This window comes from Aptenodytes forsteri, unplaced genomic scaffold (genome assembly GCF_000699145.1).
Source record: "Aptenodytes forsteri isolate BGI_AS27 unplaced genomic scaffold, ASM69914v1 Scaffold243, whole genome shotgun sequence".
Classification (NCBI taxonomy): domain Eukaryota; kingdom Metazoa; phylum Chordata; class Aves; order Sphenisciformes; family Spheniscidae; genus Aptenodytes; species Aptenodytes forsteri.
The window spans coordinates 173,861-185,919 of NW_008795314.1; the positions used below are offsets into that span (position 1 = coordinate 173,861).

A 12,059-nucleotide genomic window follows, 5' to 3' on the forward strand; every position below is an offset into this window, starting at 1 on the left:
GACACCCGTGCTCAACGCGGCACAGGGATGGGACTGCCGTTCCTGCCCCGGGCCCCGGAGGGGCTCCAGCTACAGCGGGAGAGGAGGCGCCAAGTTCTCCAGTCCCCTCCAGCCCGGGGCTCGGCAGGGAGCGTTCCCACACAGATGGGCGTCTTGGCTCTCGTCACAGATGACGCACGAATATATTCTATGAATATTCTATTCTATTCATTCATTCAATGTCAGTATGCGAACACAGGCTCTGGGATTAACAACTACGCAGCTGTGAGACCCCAAGCTCCACAGCTCATCTGTCCCCACTGCAGCCCCTCCAGGCAGCAGGACAGACCCACCGCGGCTGCTTGCCGACGCTGCTTTGGCGTCGCAATACACCAAGCCATCAGCAGAAGAATTCAGGTCACCTCCTCCCTCCATACCCACCATGGTTACGCCTGCCGAACTGCTGAGACACTCACCTTCCCAGTGCAAATTCTGCTGCAATTCTAGAGTCCAGAAAGCATAAAACCCCAGAACACAGCAAAGCAAAGACCCCCTCACACAGTCTAGTTCGATTTTCTAGTGAATTCAGCAAAAACCTCCTCCCACAGTGAGAACAAACGGCTTCTAGCCAGAGTGACCCCTAACCCCTGCATCAAAACAAACCCAACGTGCCCCAGAGCTCAGGCTGGGCTGCCCAAGGACAATGAGCTCGTTCTCGGGCCACAGTGGCCTCTCCCCGGCTCCCACCGGAGCTCCTGGGAAAAGCCACTGTTGAAGAGAGTCTCCAGCCAGGGGCCTGGCCCCTTTCTGCTACCCGGGCTCAAGCCCCAAAGAGACCAACACACAACTCCTCTTAAACATTTTATTAATGATCAGCAACAAAAGTTTACAACAGAGAGGACAACAGAACCGGCGTGGAAGGACGGTCCAGCACAGTGCAGGGAGCGGCCCAGGACACCCACCACAGCACCCTGGAATGTAAAAGGCAGAAAGGGGCTCAGCCCAGCACCCGACCTCCTCAGGCCCTGCAGCTCCCCGCAGGGGCACGCGTGCTGCATGTCAGCCCTCAGAAAACAGCCGTGAAATTTCAGTTGACAAGGTCCCCCCCTTAGGTAACCCGTCAGGCACAAGGTGGACTCCGGCGGCAGCAGCAAGCAGGGCTCCGAGCAGCACCGGGTCCTGCTGCCTCGCGACAGGAAGAGCCTTTGGCAAAAGAGCCCCCAGGGTTCCTATGCCTCGTGCGGAGAAATCCCTCAACCTGCCAGGGAAACCGCAGAACCGATGGTCCCTGTGCCACCAGCCACCCGCCCCTCTCAGCAGCTGCCGCGCCGCTGCCTGTTACTGGAGCAGCAAACGATTCGCTGGCACCAGCCACAGCGGAGAGAGGCTTTATCCAACTAAACCCAAAGTAGCTTCGGGTCTGGTATTTGTGCAGAGGCAGCAGCCGAGAAGAGGCAGCGTGGCGAACCCCAGAGCACAGGGCCCGTCGGCACCTCCAGCAGCCGGCACACCGATGGCCCAGCGTCCCTAACCAAAAGCTTGCAGGAGGAACTGCGGGTGCCGTATCCCTTCCCCGGGGAGGCCGTTCTCGCCAGTCTGTTCAGCTGCCCCCACCACCGCCTGAAGGGCTGCTCTGGAACGCAGACTCCGGTCAGGACAGCCGAACCTGGAGGGGCAGAGGGGGCCTGGGCAGCTGCTCCATTTCCCTCCTACTAAAAGCCAGAAATGGCAGAAGGTAAAAGCACATCAACATGTTAAAACATTAGTTATAATTAAAACAGTTTTGTTTTTTTTTTTTCCTTTTGTCAAATCTCCTCCTGGGAAAGGGGACGGGGGCTGATTAACGGCGGAAGAACTAGGCAGCAGGATCCCGACTTGTTATGTCTGCATAATTAGTGCAGGAGGAGCTAGGACAGAAGAGGGTAGGACAGCACATCCTGCATGCCAGCAGCGGTGTCCCCGTTCAGGGGTCCCCTCTCGAAGAGCTGTCTGCTCCTCAAGAAGGTGAGGCTGCAGCGCTCTGCGGCCAAAACCAGGACACCCACGCATCGTCTCTCTGCTGGCCTAGTGCTTCTCCTCTTCCAGTCTCTTCATGGCCTCCAACACAGCCAGCTCTTTTGCTTCCTTCTTCTGGTTTCTAGCTTCAAACTCCAGCCTGCATCAATCACAAAATGCCATGAGATTCTCATCCATCCATATCTCTAGTAGACTAAAAGCACCTGGAGCAGGGGAGCACTGCCTTCTCCTACGCTGCTTTGTTCCGAGAGTACTTCAGAAACCTCACCAGTAACCCCCAGACTCCTCTTCGAGAGCCAGCACCCACAGCTCCCCACGACTGTTACCATCACTCCAAAGTCCTAGGCTCCCACGCTGGCCCAACACTACTTATTTCTCCCCCTGCGGAAGATGCTGCTGTTCCATGCTTGGTCTGTGCTGGGACAGACCACTTAGTGCCGTAATACCAAAAGCAAATTTACCACTGACCTGAGCCAAGGCCACTGAAGGTGAAGGGCTCAGGCCTAAAAGAGCAAAGGTCTGAAAGAAGCAACATGCTAAATCCCCAAGAATACAGCAAGGAAATGTTATCATTAATAGAGGAGGAGGAAAAATAATAAAACTGCTGTGAAGCACGTTCTGACACAGTAGAGCTTAGCTGTTCCTTTTCCTGTACGGTCCAGTACATCCACATTTCAGCAGCCTGCCCAAGCTGTGGAAGATGAAGGACCAGTTCACTATCACCTTCGATAACCCCTTCTCTTCCTGTTTGATCCCATTAATTAGTCCTCAGACAAGCTGGACGGAACAGTATGCGACAGAACTGGGAGATGAAGAAAGCCAACCTGTTCTTGATGATTCTTTGCACAATTAAATCCGTGGTGAGATTGCTGCCACTGTCCACCAGCTGGAAAATGCCGCGTCTCTTCGGTTCCTGTGAACAAACACAGCAGACTCGGCTGTGAAAAACAGGCAGGACCTCTGGGTTTACAGCTCAGCAGTGAAAGCTGAGCAGAAGTCGCGGCAGGTCCTGTGGGCACCCAGCCAGGTGCGACACAAAACTGTCTCCTAGGAGGCAGAATAAAAAACTGCTGAAAGCAAAGCTTCACGTGTATGGGAGCTGAGCAAGGCTGCCCGGGACTGGCATAGAGCAAAGATTACAGGATTTCTCATTCTGCCACGAAGGCATCAGAAACAGGCGAAACAAAACAGTGACTAAAAGAATGGAGCTGCTGTGAATGATTTACGGGCTCTGCTCCAAGTAGCTACCCTCAGGGGTGGATGAAAACCAGCATCACCTGCCAAGGACTTGCTTGGGTAGCATCCTCTGCGATACAAATTCTCAGCTCAGGAACACGAACAAAGCCCTGCTGTATTTATCAAATGCTGACAAAGAAGCACGGACAAGAGCAGCTAGTAGCTCACCTCGTACGGATCAGAACCATCCTTGTCTGGCACCACCTCGGTCATCCCATGACACACAAGTGTTACCTGGAGAAGGACACAAAGTTGCTGCCGAGATCCAAAAGATGACAGGGACTTTCCCTGCCACTGCACTCGCTGCAGCATAGCCTGGAGATCAGCAAAGCCACCCCTCCTGCACCAGGCTTGGCAGTGCATCTGGAGCTCCCTGTAATCCTGCCGAGCGGGACCACCTCTCTTCTACACCCCTGTGTTTTCCTGCACCACTTCAGCTCCCTGAGCACATCACACACCAACATCTTCATGCACATCTGTACGCAAAGACTCTCACCCTGAAGTGATCCAGCAGATCAGCAGTGACAGCGTAGGGGGCTCCAATCACCACTTCCGAGACATACTAGAAAAGAAACCAGGTAAAGAGTCCAGATTTGAGGAGAAAAAAGAAAAAGAAAAGAAAAAAGAACCAAACCAGAGGCCAGCCTGCTTCCTAAACAGACTTGAGCAGGTCATCTGGTTATAGAGTTAGGAACTCAAATAAGGGAACAAGAAAGTGGTTTTAGCAGTCACTGCTTGTCACACAGCATCTTTTTGTTCCACTAAAGAATATGCTTTCTGGTAGTGTCTATATAGCAAATCCAACAGTTAATTGCTCAGAGCACACGTTTCTGGGCCTCCCCACATTTCTTTCCCAGGAATCTTCTCCCCTGCTACAGGGAGCGGAGAGTTTTCTACAAGAACCCAGCTGTAGAGCAGAGCAGCACTCTGCAAGGCATCCTGCCTTTTCACTGCCGGTGGAACAGAGGCGGATGGGTTCAACAGCTCAGGTTAGCCAGGACGAGAGAGGAGCCTAGTGGTTCCTCCCGAGAGCACACAAGCACCTCTGGCAGCCTAAAGTGATCAGTCTTGTCTTTGCCTTCTCAGCGCACACCAAAGAACTCATGCAAGATTGTTGGCTACAGGTGAACACCACCCAGCTCCAGGCAATTTCTGGAACAGCGCAGAGGCACCTACGCTACAGGCACTTACCCTACAGGCCAAGACACTGAGTGTTCTCTCATGGATGTTCATGATGGGATAGTTCTTCCCTTTGTAGCGATTTACTTCCTAAGGCAAAGCACCAGGCACAATTAGAAGAGAGCCAAAGCAACCCCCTTTTCCTCTCACTTTCTCCCAACATGAAAATCCTGTATTGGCCAATACATCCCTTTCCTGTCTTCCAGAGCACAGCCTGCTTGTTTCAGAAAGAACAGGTGCCAAGCTGCTCTGTCTTTGGACAACGTTATATACGGACCTGATCAAAGTGCAGCCCAGCAATGATGTAGGGTTTCTCTGCCAGCTGGTGAACCTTCTCCAGGAAATCCACATGCCCAATATCTGTAGACCTGCTTAAGGAATTGAAGCTAACATGGAAAACAGGGAAAGACAGACAGAAACGGATGCATTGAAAAACCACAGTGGGAGACAGGAATCCGAACGATTTTATTTTTGCATTACGTGTCGCCTATGTCCTAAGAACAGTTGCCTCCTTCCTCCTCAGGCTCCACAGGTTCTGGGCAAAAGCCAGACATCTTTTCAGCTCCACCTTACATGGACTCAACTTTGCCTCTGTCCAGAATTTCTACCTGTTTCGGGTGTTCTGGCACAACGCCTCAAAGACTGTCCCAGGGATGAAGTGTCTGCTCCAGATGCCCTGTGCAGTCACTTGGTCTATGACAGCCAGTCCTCAAGAGGGACTAGAGCGTGATCACTACAGTGCGGAGAGTATCCGACCGCCTTCCTGAAATCCTCCAACAGCCACAAATCTCTCTAGAGAGGAGCTGTAGCTCCTTTCTCAGTGTCCTGTGACTAAGAAACTGCCAGTAAGAACTCCTGCCTCCTCCCCTCACGTGCACACCTACAGAAAAGGAAAAAAAAAAAAAAAAGAAGGGGTAAATATCCTAGTCTGGTGCCTCAAAACATGAAAACATCAAACAAAAAGACCAACGCTACTTTCTTGACAAAACAGAGTCAAGGATACGGAATAGGTCGAAGGCTCCAGCCACGTAGATGATAGTGTCTCCTGGCTGCGGTTCCTTCCCTGATGCAAACTGGATGATCTTCTGAGATGTCTGTAGGAACTGCGAGACGCCAGTCCAGGGGCTGTGACCTTTTGGCCCCTGGGAAAACACACACCACGCACGTTTCCTTTTCAGGCTCCAGGAAGGGGTTTGGACAACACACAGAATGCGGCTGCAGACAATTTGCTAGCAAGTGTCACAACTCTGAGCAGCTTGGACTTTTCACATTCCTGGCACCGAATATTTGTGCAATCTCACAAAAGCCCTTTTTGCTCTGTCAAACACAGTCTAAATCATCCCCTCAACAGCCAGCTAAGGAGATGCCGAGAAGAAAGCTCAGGAAGGAGGAAGGCAACAGGGCGGTCTCGGATTTCCAGGAGAGGCAAGGCTTACTAAGGGAGACAACACGCAACCTACCTACGCTCTTCTCAAGCCTTAAGGCAGCCTACCCATTCACCTAGCCGATGGCATGCCAAGCCGGGAAGGGATCAACCCAGAGCTCCAGCAAGGGCCAGAGCCCAGCGCCGGTGAAACCGAAGACGGAGCTTTATCCCCGCCATGTGGCAGTTTTGGAAACAGCCACCGAGTCACCCGCTCCGGCCCTGCTTGGCTCCCCTAAAGCTAGCTGCTCTACAAGACTTGAAAGAACAATGACAACTCAACCGAGACGCGGGCAAGCCATACAAACGGCAGCAGGCAGAAGGGGGGCAGCTGACAGGGGTCATGCAGGGTACCTGGTGCCCAGATATTCTCCCCGGATCCAAGCACCAGGTAACAGCCATGCTGGAGCAACAGGCCCCGTAAAGCCTGCTCAAAAAACCCAACACGGTGGAGAACAAAGAGGATGATTCAGCCTGGTCAGCAAACCCCCTGTGAGTAAAAAAGACTTACTCAAGCTGTAGGTCCAGGTGCTCGTTAGTCAGGGACAATCCAACACCCAGGAAAAAAAAAAAGGGGGCTGACAGCTCTTTAGAGGTAGCCCAAGATGTGAGCTGGACACGACGGCAGAGAACCCCAGGAGGACCGCTCTGCTGCTTGAATTCCGCAGTACAGCATGCTAACTACGTGCCTGCTACATAAACGCTTCCCAGAGCTAACGCCAACACCTTTAAAAACATGAGCACTAAAAGGAGCATCCACAGAGGCTGTCCCTAGGCTGGAACTGACGGCACTTGGGTCCCAAAGGAAGCGGCAATAAAGAATTTACAAGCAAGCCAGAAAAATAGCAAAGGCTCAATGGGCGCAGCAGCTCTACGGCACTGCTGAAGGACAGTTCACTCGCTGGCCCTGTGCGGCCACACCTGCTTATTTCACTGACTACAGTGGCTACTTTGCAGGGGCAGCAGACATTTACTGAGGTTACTACTAAACGTGGGGGAAAAAAACAAGCCTGCAACACAGGCCAGAAAGCACATTTGGAATCCTTCTCAGACAGGACAACAACCAGACGTCCACAACCAGAACTCACATTACCTTCCCAAAGTTGTCAGTGTGCTTCCGATAGTCTAGGTCCTCATCCTGAAGGGAGATAAAGAGTCAAAATGTTTAAGCACTCACATAGCTCATCCAACCAAGAACATGCTTGTGTGTGGCAGAAGTGCTGGGAAGTCCAGGCTCAGACTGCACACCACTGATCCCTGGCACTGAATGCTGACAAACTGGTTAATATCTAAACCAGAGTCATGTCCCAGCATAAGTCAGATGAAACGCGTCCTTATCTGATCCCAGCCTGGCACCACACAGTGACAGTGGATCTTGCCCAACCTGCAGACCTGATAGCGTTGCATACCTACGTCCTCCCTCAACTACGCAAGCCCCTAACAGGACAGCGTCCCTCCTTCTTCCAAAGACACTCCACTAGAGACAGGCTCAGATCTCTGCAGACAGCTAGTAGCACGGTGCCAGATCTTGGTGTGAACTTATATATTACGGCTAAGCCAATCTAACAGCTCAGTGCACTGAAAGATCTCCCTCTACCCCTGAATTCTCTTGTGGGTCCCTTGTCTTGTCCCTGCTGTTATCTAGGTGATTCCGTTCACTGGATTGCTTGTTTACCAAGTCAATTCAACTCATTAACCAACATAAAACTACTTCCTTTATCTTCCTTTGGTTAGGTTAGCTATCTACCAGGTAGTGAGCTGAGGAGACTTAAGAAAGGTCTGATAAGAGACAGCAGAAGGTAGAAGCACGCAGCTCAGTGGGAAGGAAGAGGACTTGAGGAGACTCAAGAAAGGTCTGATAAGACTAGAGACAGCAGAAGGTAGAAGCACGCAGCTCAGTGGGAAGGAAGAGGACTTTCCAATTCTGGCAGCACTGGGCTGATAGATCAATGTGGCTGCACTATGTAGTTTCACCCTCGGAGAAGCCATAGCCTAGCCTGTAGTTCCCATAATGTTCCCAAAGCCCACACCAATCACGAGGGATCGAAGCTTTTATCCCCCCACATCTTTCCAAAGCAGCATGGGCTGAGATCACACTGTGATCCCAGACGGGCTTAAGCAAACATAAGCAGGGTGTTTTGCCGCCGCTGCCCGTAATCAGCTTGCCAGTTCTCCGTGCACCTAGGAGCCAGACCCAGGAACTCCACTGCCATTTGGGACAGCAAAAGGGAAGAGCTGGCATATGCCCCGGACTCCAAACTCCCACCCAAAGCCCTCTGACTCACTATGTTGCTGTGGTGAGCCTTAGTCATGAGCAGCATGCGGCCAACGAGGTCGGTAGTGGACACACCTTGGGTGCGTTTGCATTCCCTGCAGGGAGACAAGCAAAGGATAAAGCAGAAGCCACGGGAGCATATGCCTCTTTCTCTTCCCACCATTGCCACAGGAACACCTGTGACACCTGATAAATCCAAACCAGGGACCGTCCTGAGAAAGCCTTCCTTCTACCTACTCTTGATATAAAGTTAGGGTCCATTTGCTGAGCATCTTCTTCACGCCACAGCAACTGCTCATATGAGGAAAACTTACCCTGCACAGACTTCGCAACAGAGCCAACACCCAGTGAGGCTTCAAGACCAGAACTAATATCTGCCAGGAACAGGGAGGCCCCACACATCAGTTGCTAGTCCGCGACGCCTCCCGGCAGCCAAAACGGTGGGAGCAACTGAAGCTCTGACACACGTTACAGCAAAACTAAAGTGTGACCTGAAGGTAGCTGTGTTTCATCTGACCTCCCTTCAGGACACGAACTCCCAGAAACTCTGCCCAAAACAGGATAAGAAGGTAAGAAGCGACAGGTTACCTGTATCGCCCTGCTGTCTTCACTTCTTCATAGGTATCCTTGCCATCTATCGTTAAGGTGATGTCATCTGCAGAGAGAGAAAAGCCTCAGAACTGAGCCCCAAGCCTTCCTGCACAAAAGCGGTTCTAGAATGACAGTAGTAGCTGAACAGGTCCAGCACATAAGCCAGGCCTGAACTCCTGCAATCCAAATCTCTGTGCATACACATGGAATACATCCTGCATCCCATGGAAATAATCAGGGGTTTGCAAGACTACCCTATCTGTGGAGACAAGCATATTCCGGGATGCTAAACACCATAACCGTCTGGTCCGCTGTTTTTTAGATAGTCCAGAAAATCTGAGCTGGCTGCCCTTGCAGTGAATCCAGCAGCAAGCACGACTGAATTATTGTCTGAATGACAATAAACAGCTACCATCAGTCTCGGTACTAACAAGCACCTTAATCTTAACTTCTCTAGGACTGGTTTTAGCCACTGCTTCATGTTACAGCTTTTCCAGTCAATTAAACAGTCCTCCAACAGCCAGCTCTTCCCCTCAGTGATGGCACTTCTACAGTGACACCAAGCTACCCTTCTACAGGGTTAATTCCGGTTCATCTTTGACATGGTTCCCAACTCACTCTACAAAAACACCTCTCACCTACTTTTAGCGGTAGTATAAAATCTTCACAGGTGAAAAGCTAACCTGGCTTTCGTTTGGCAAAACAGCCAGTCCACAGCGCAGGCGGCTGGCAGCTCACGAGTGCTCTCCCTCACAGTCGGGTGGCCGGCTCAGGGAAGCTGAGGAGTTCTTCTCAAACCCCACACCCTCACCTCAGGGCACAGGGACAGGGGAAGAGAACAGACTGCAAGCACAGCTCTGCGTGCCAGGAGAGAGGCAGAAACAGCGGGTCTGCTGTCCGTCACCCTCCCAGTTAAGCTCAGCTATTTCAAAACTTATCTTTTGCATAAACACAGCCTGGCAAAACCGCAGCATGCAAGGGTATTATTCAGGTAGAAGTACTGAATGATTTGGCAGAGGGGATAAACGCAGGGAAACTGGAGCAAAGGCCATGAGCGCTTCTCTGTTGCCATAATCCCTCACCAAGTCTAATAAAGGGGTCACATAACCCAAACACACATTCAGGACGGGCAATTAAGTCAATGAGGAATTTGATAATCACCCTGTCCACGTGAAAAAGTGTATCTATCTCACAGAAGATTAATGATTTATTTACATTCAGTGAAATACTTGGCTTATCGATAGCAGGTGGCCGGGATCAGATGAGGAAGGATACGTGAAATGAGTGCAAAGACTACTCCTGATTAAACCAACAAAATACCTTCAGAGGAGTAGGGAGGAGGGGCCGAGGCTGAATGAACAGGAGCAGCAGTCCCAGGGAGGGACAGAGTACACAAGCTCTGTTTCCTCAGAACACTGGTTCTCTTCAGTGACTATAAACTGAAAAGCGTTCATCGCAAGAACTAGGTCTCTGACCACACGGTCAGCTAAGCCCTTGAACAGCTTATCAGCTGGATAAAGAGAGAGAAGCTTTTCAGATCTGATCTCATCCCAGGATAAGCAGATATAAACATGATTGTATTTCTGCACACTTACCTTTTTAACAGCGTTTTTCACATTTAAGTTTTTGTAAATTATTATTTCCCCCATGCACAAATTTCTGCTGGTGCTAAGGGCAACCTCAAGATAATTGTCAGACAACGCATTTCACCTTCTAAGTGAAAGGGATGCTTAAAACCAAGGGATCTGGACACTCTTAGGGTGCCTAGCGCACAGACGTATTTCTCCAGAATACCAGAACAGGAGTAGCCATACTGCCCGGCGCAGGTGTTGGTAAGGCAGACCTCGGTGCACAAGGTATCCTCTGATGGCCAGCGCTAGCCAGAATGTTCCTCGGTTTGCAGCAGGGAAACCAAGAACACGCAAGCCCCGGAGGGCCTGTGTTAATAGAACCATTGCCTCAGAATACCACTCACCACCGTGCACACAGAAGTCACAGCTATATTTGTCCAAGGTTTCCAGTGTGGTGACATAGGGAGCTCCTGGAGCAATCTCATCCACCCACTTGATGGCTTGCACCATTTTGTACCTCTCCTCCTGTGTAAAGACAGGGGGGCCCTTGTGCTTGGCAATCTCCTCTGGGCAAGAAACAGAAAAACCCAGTTAGAAGCACATACTACAGCTATGAAGAGTCTCACCTACAGGAGCCTCACTCATTTCGTGGGTAGATGAACTTCACTGCGGGCCTAAACTCTGCTTGGAATTGATCTGTGGTAGAGAAGGAAGCCCCAGCTAGATCAGAAAATATTTTAATTCAGTTGCATTTCCTAAGTGCGTAACAAGGGCCCTGGAACTCACTCAGAAGGCAAAAGGTGTCAGTGCCTCCCTGTACCCAAGTACTTCCTACTGGGGAGACTACCTGGGCCTCCTGGCAGCCCCCGAGGGGAAACTCCCCTTTTAAACAATAGCTTCATCGGCAGCCCCCGAGAGGAAACTCCCCTTTTAAACAATAGCTTCATGCTACGCTCGGTTCATGCTAGAAAATATGCATCCATAAACCAATTTAAAATCCATCTTCACACGCAAGAACTAGTTCCTAGCACTTAACTTTCAGATGGGCTTGAAACGAGTTTTCTCCACACAGCAATGTGTTTTGGAATATCAGTTCTGCAGTTTCCACCAGCAAAACCAGACTGATTTTCAACTGGTTCAATTGTTGTTACAGCACAGAATACAGATCACCCCTCAAACGAAGCCTGTGAGCTCTGAACTACCTAACCCTCACTCCGGAAAGCGTGAAAGGGGTGACTCCAGGGAAAACTGGAGCAAAGGCTCCAGGGAAGTAAGGGTTCTTCTTTTGGAGGGTAAGTAAGGGTACTTCTCTTTTGGAGGCTGCTGCTCCTTGAGCAGATGCAGGAAGAAGCCTGCTTTGTATCAGGATATCTCCGTTCTCTCGGGGCTAACGTTGCTGGGCAATTCTAGAGGCAGGAAGAGGTGAAAAGCTGAGAAAACCTCTTACCATCTGTGTGGACTCCAACAATCAGATAATCTCCCATGGCCCGAGCCTGGCGTAGCTGGTTCGAGTGGCCATAGTGCACCATGTCATAGCTGGAAAGACAACAGCCCCGGTTCAGTCTGGGGACAGAAGGGTGCACTTTGCTGGGAAGTTGCAGGAGGTGACCTTCCCCCTTTGCAGCCTCAGTGGGAGACCTTCCCCACGGGCTCGAAGGTTTAAAGTCTCTCTGCTATCTGTTACTATACAGCGACTGACGCGTTTACCGCTAGTTCATCGGGGGAAGGCGGCAGCGCTCCGTCACGCTGCAATAAACCTGCCCCAGGCGAGGCCGGGTCGCCCCCCCCG

General features: G+C 51.1%; 2 protein-coding genes across 4 annotated transcripts in view; both read right to left on the reverse strand.

Annotated features, from left to right (window-relative positions):
- Nucleotides 1-827: 827 nt before the first annotated feature.
- Nucleotides 828-11,829, reverse strand: PCYT2 (phosphate cytidylyltransferase 2, ethanolamine). Of its 3 annotated transcripts, XM_009279388.2 has the most exons (13): nt 11,718-11,829; nt 10,675-10,836; nt 8,697-8,763; nt 8,119-8,203; nt 6,927-6,971; nt 5,414-5,552; nt 4,688-4,770; nt 4,423-4,500; nt 3,728-3,793; nt 3,400-3,465; nt 2,820-2,908; nt 2,025-2,134; nt 828-950 (listed from the first exon to the last, which is right to left on the reverse strand). In XM_009279388.2, the coding sequence occupies exons 1-12, from the start codon at nt 11,797-11,799 to the stop codon at nt 2,044-2,046; spliced, it is 1,053 nt and encodes a 350-aa protein (XP_009277663.1). In that variant the 5' UTR covers nt 11,800-11,829; the 3' UTR covers nt 828-950; nt 2,025-2,043. The 3 variants fall into 3 exon arrangements, with proteins under 3 accessions (XP_009277663.1, XP_009277662.1, XP_019327678.1); XM_009279387.2 differs by having other exon boundaries at nt 828-2,134; XM_019472133.1 differs by lacking the exon at nt 4,423-4,500 and having other exon boundaries at nt 828-2,134.
- SIRT7 (sirtuin 7) overlaps nt 11,829-12,059 on the reverse strand; it is a 7,533-nt gene continuing 7,302 nt past the window's right edge. Inside the window, exon 10 of the mRNA XM_009279468.1 lies at nt 11,829-11,833. Within this exon, the coding sequence (XP_009277743.1) occupies nt 11,829-11,833 (5 nt within the window). The remainder of the gene's footprint in view (nt 11,834-12,059) is intronic.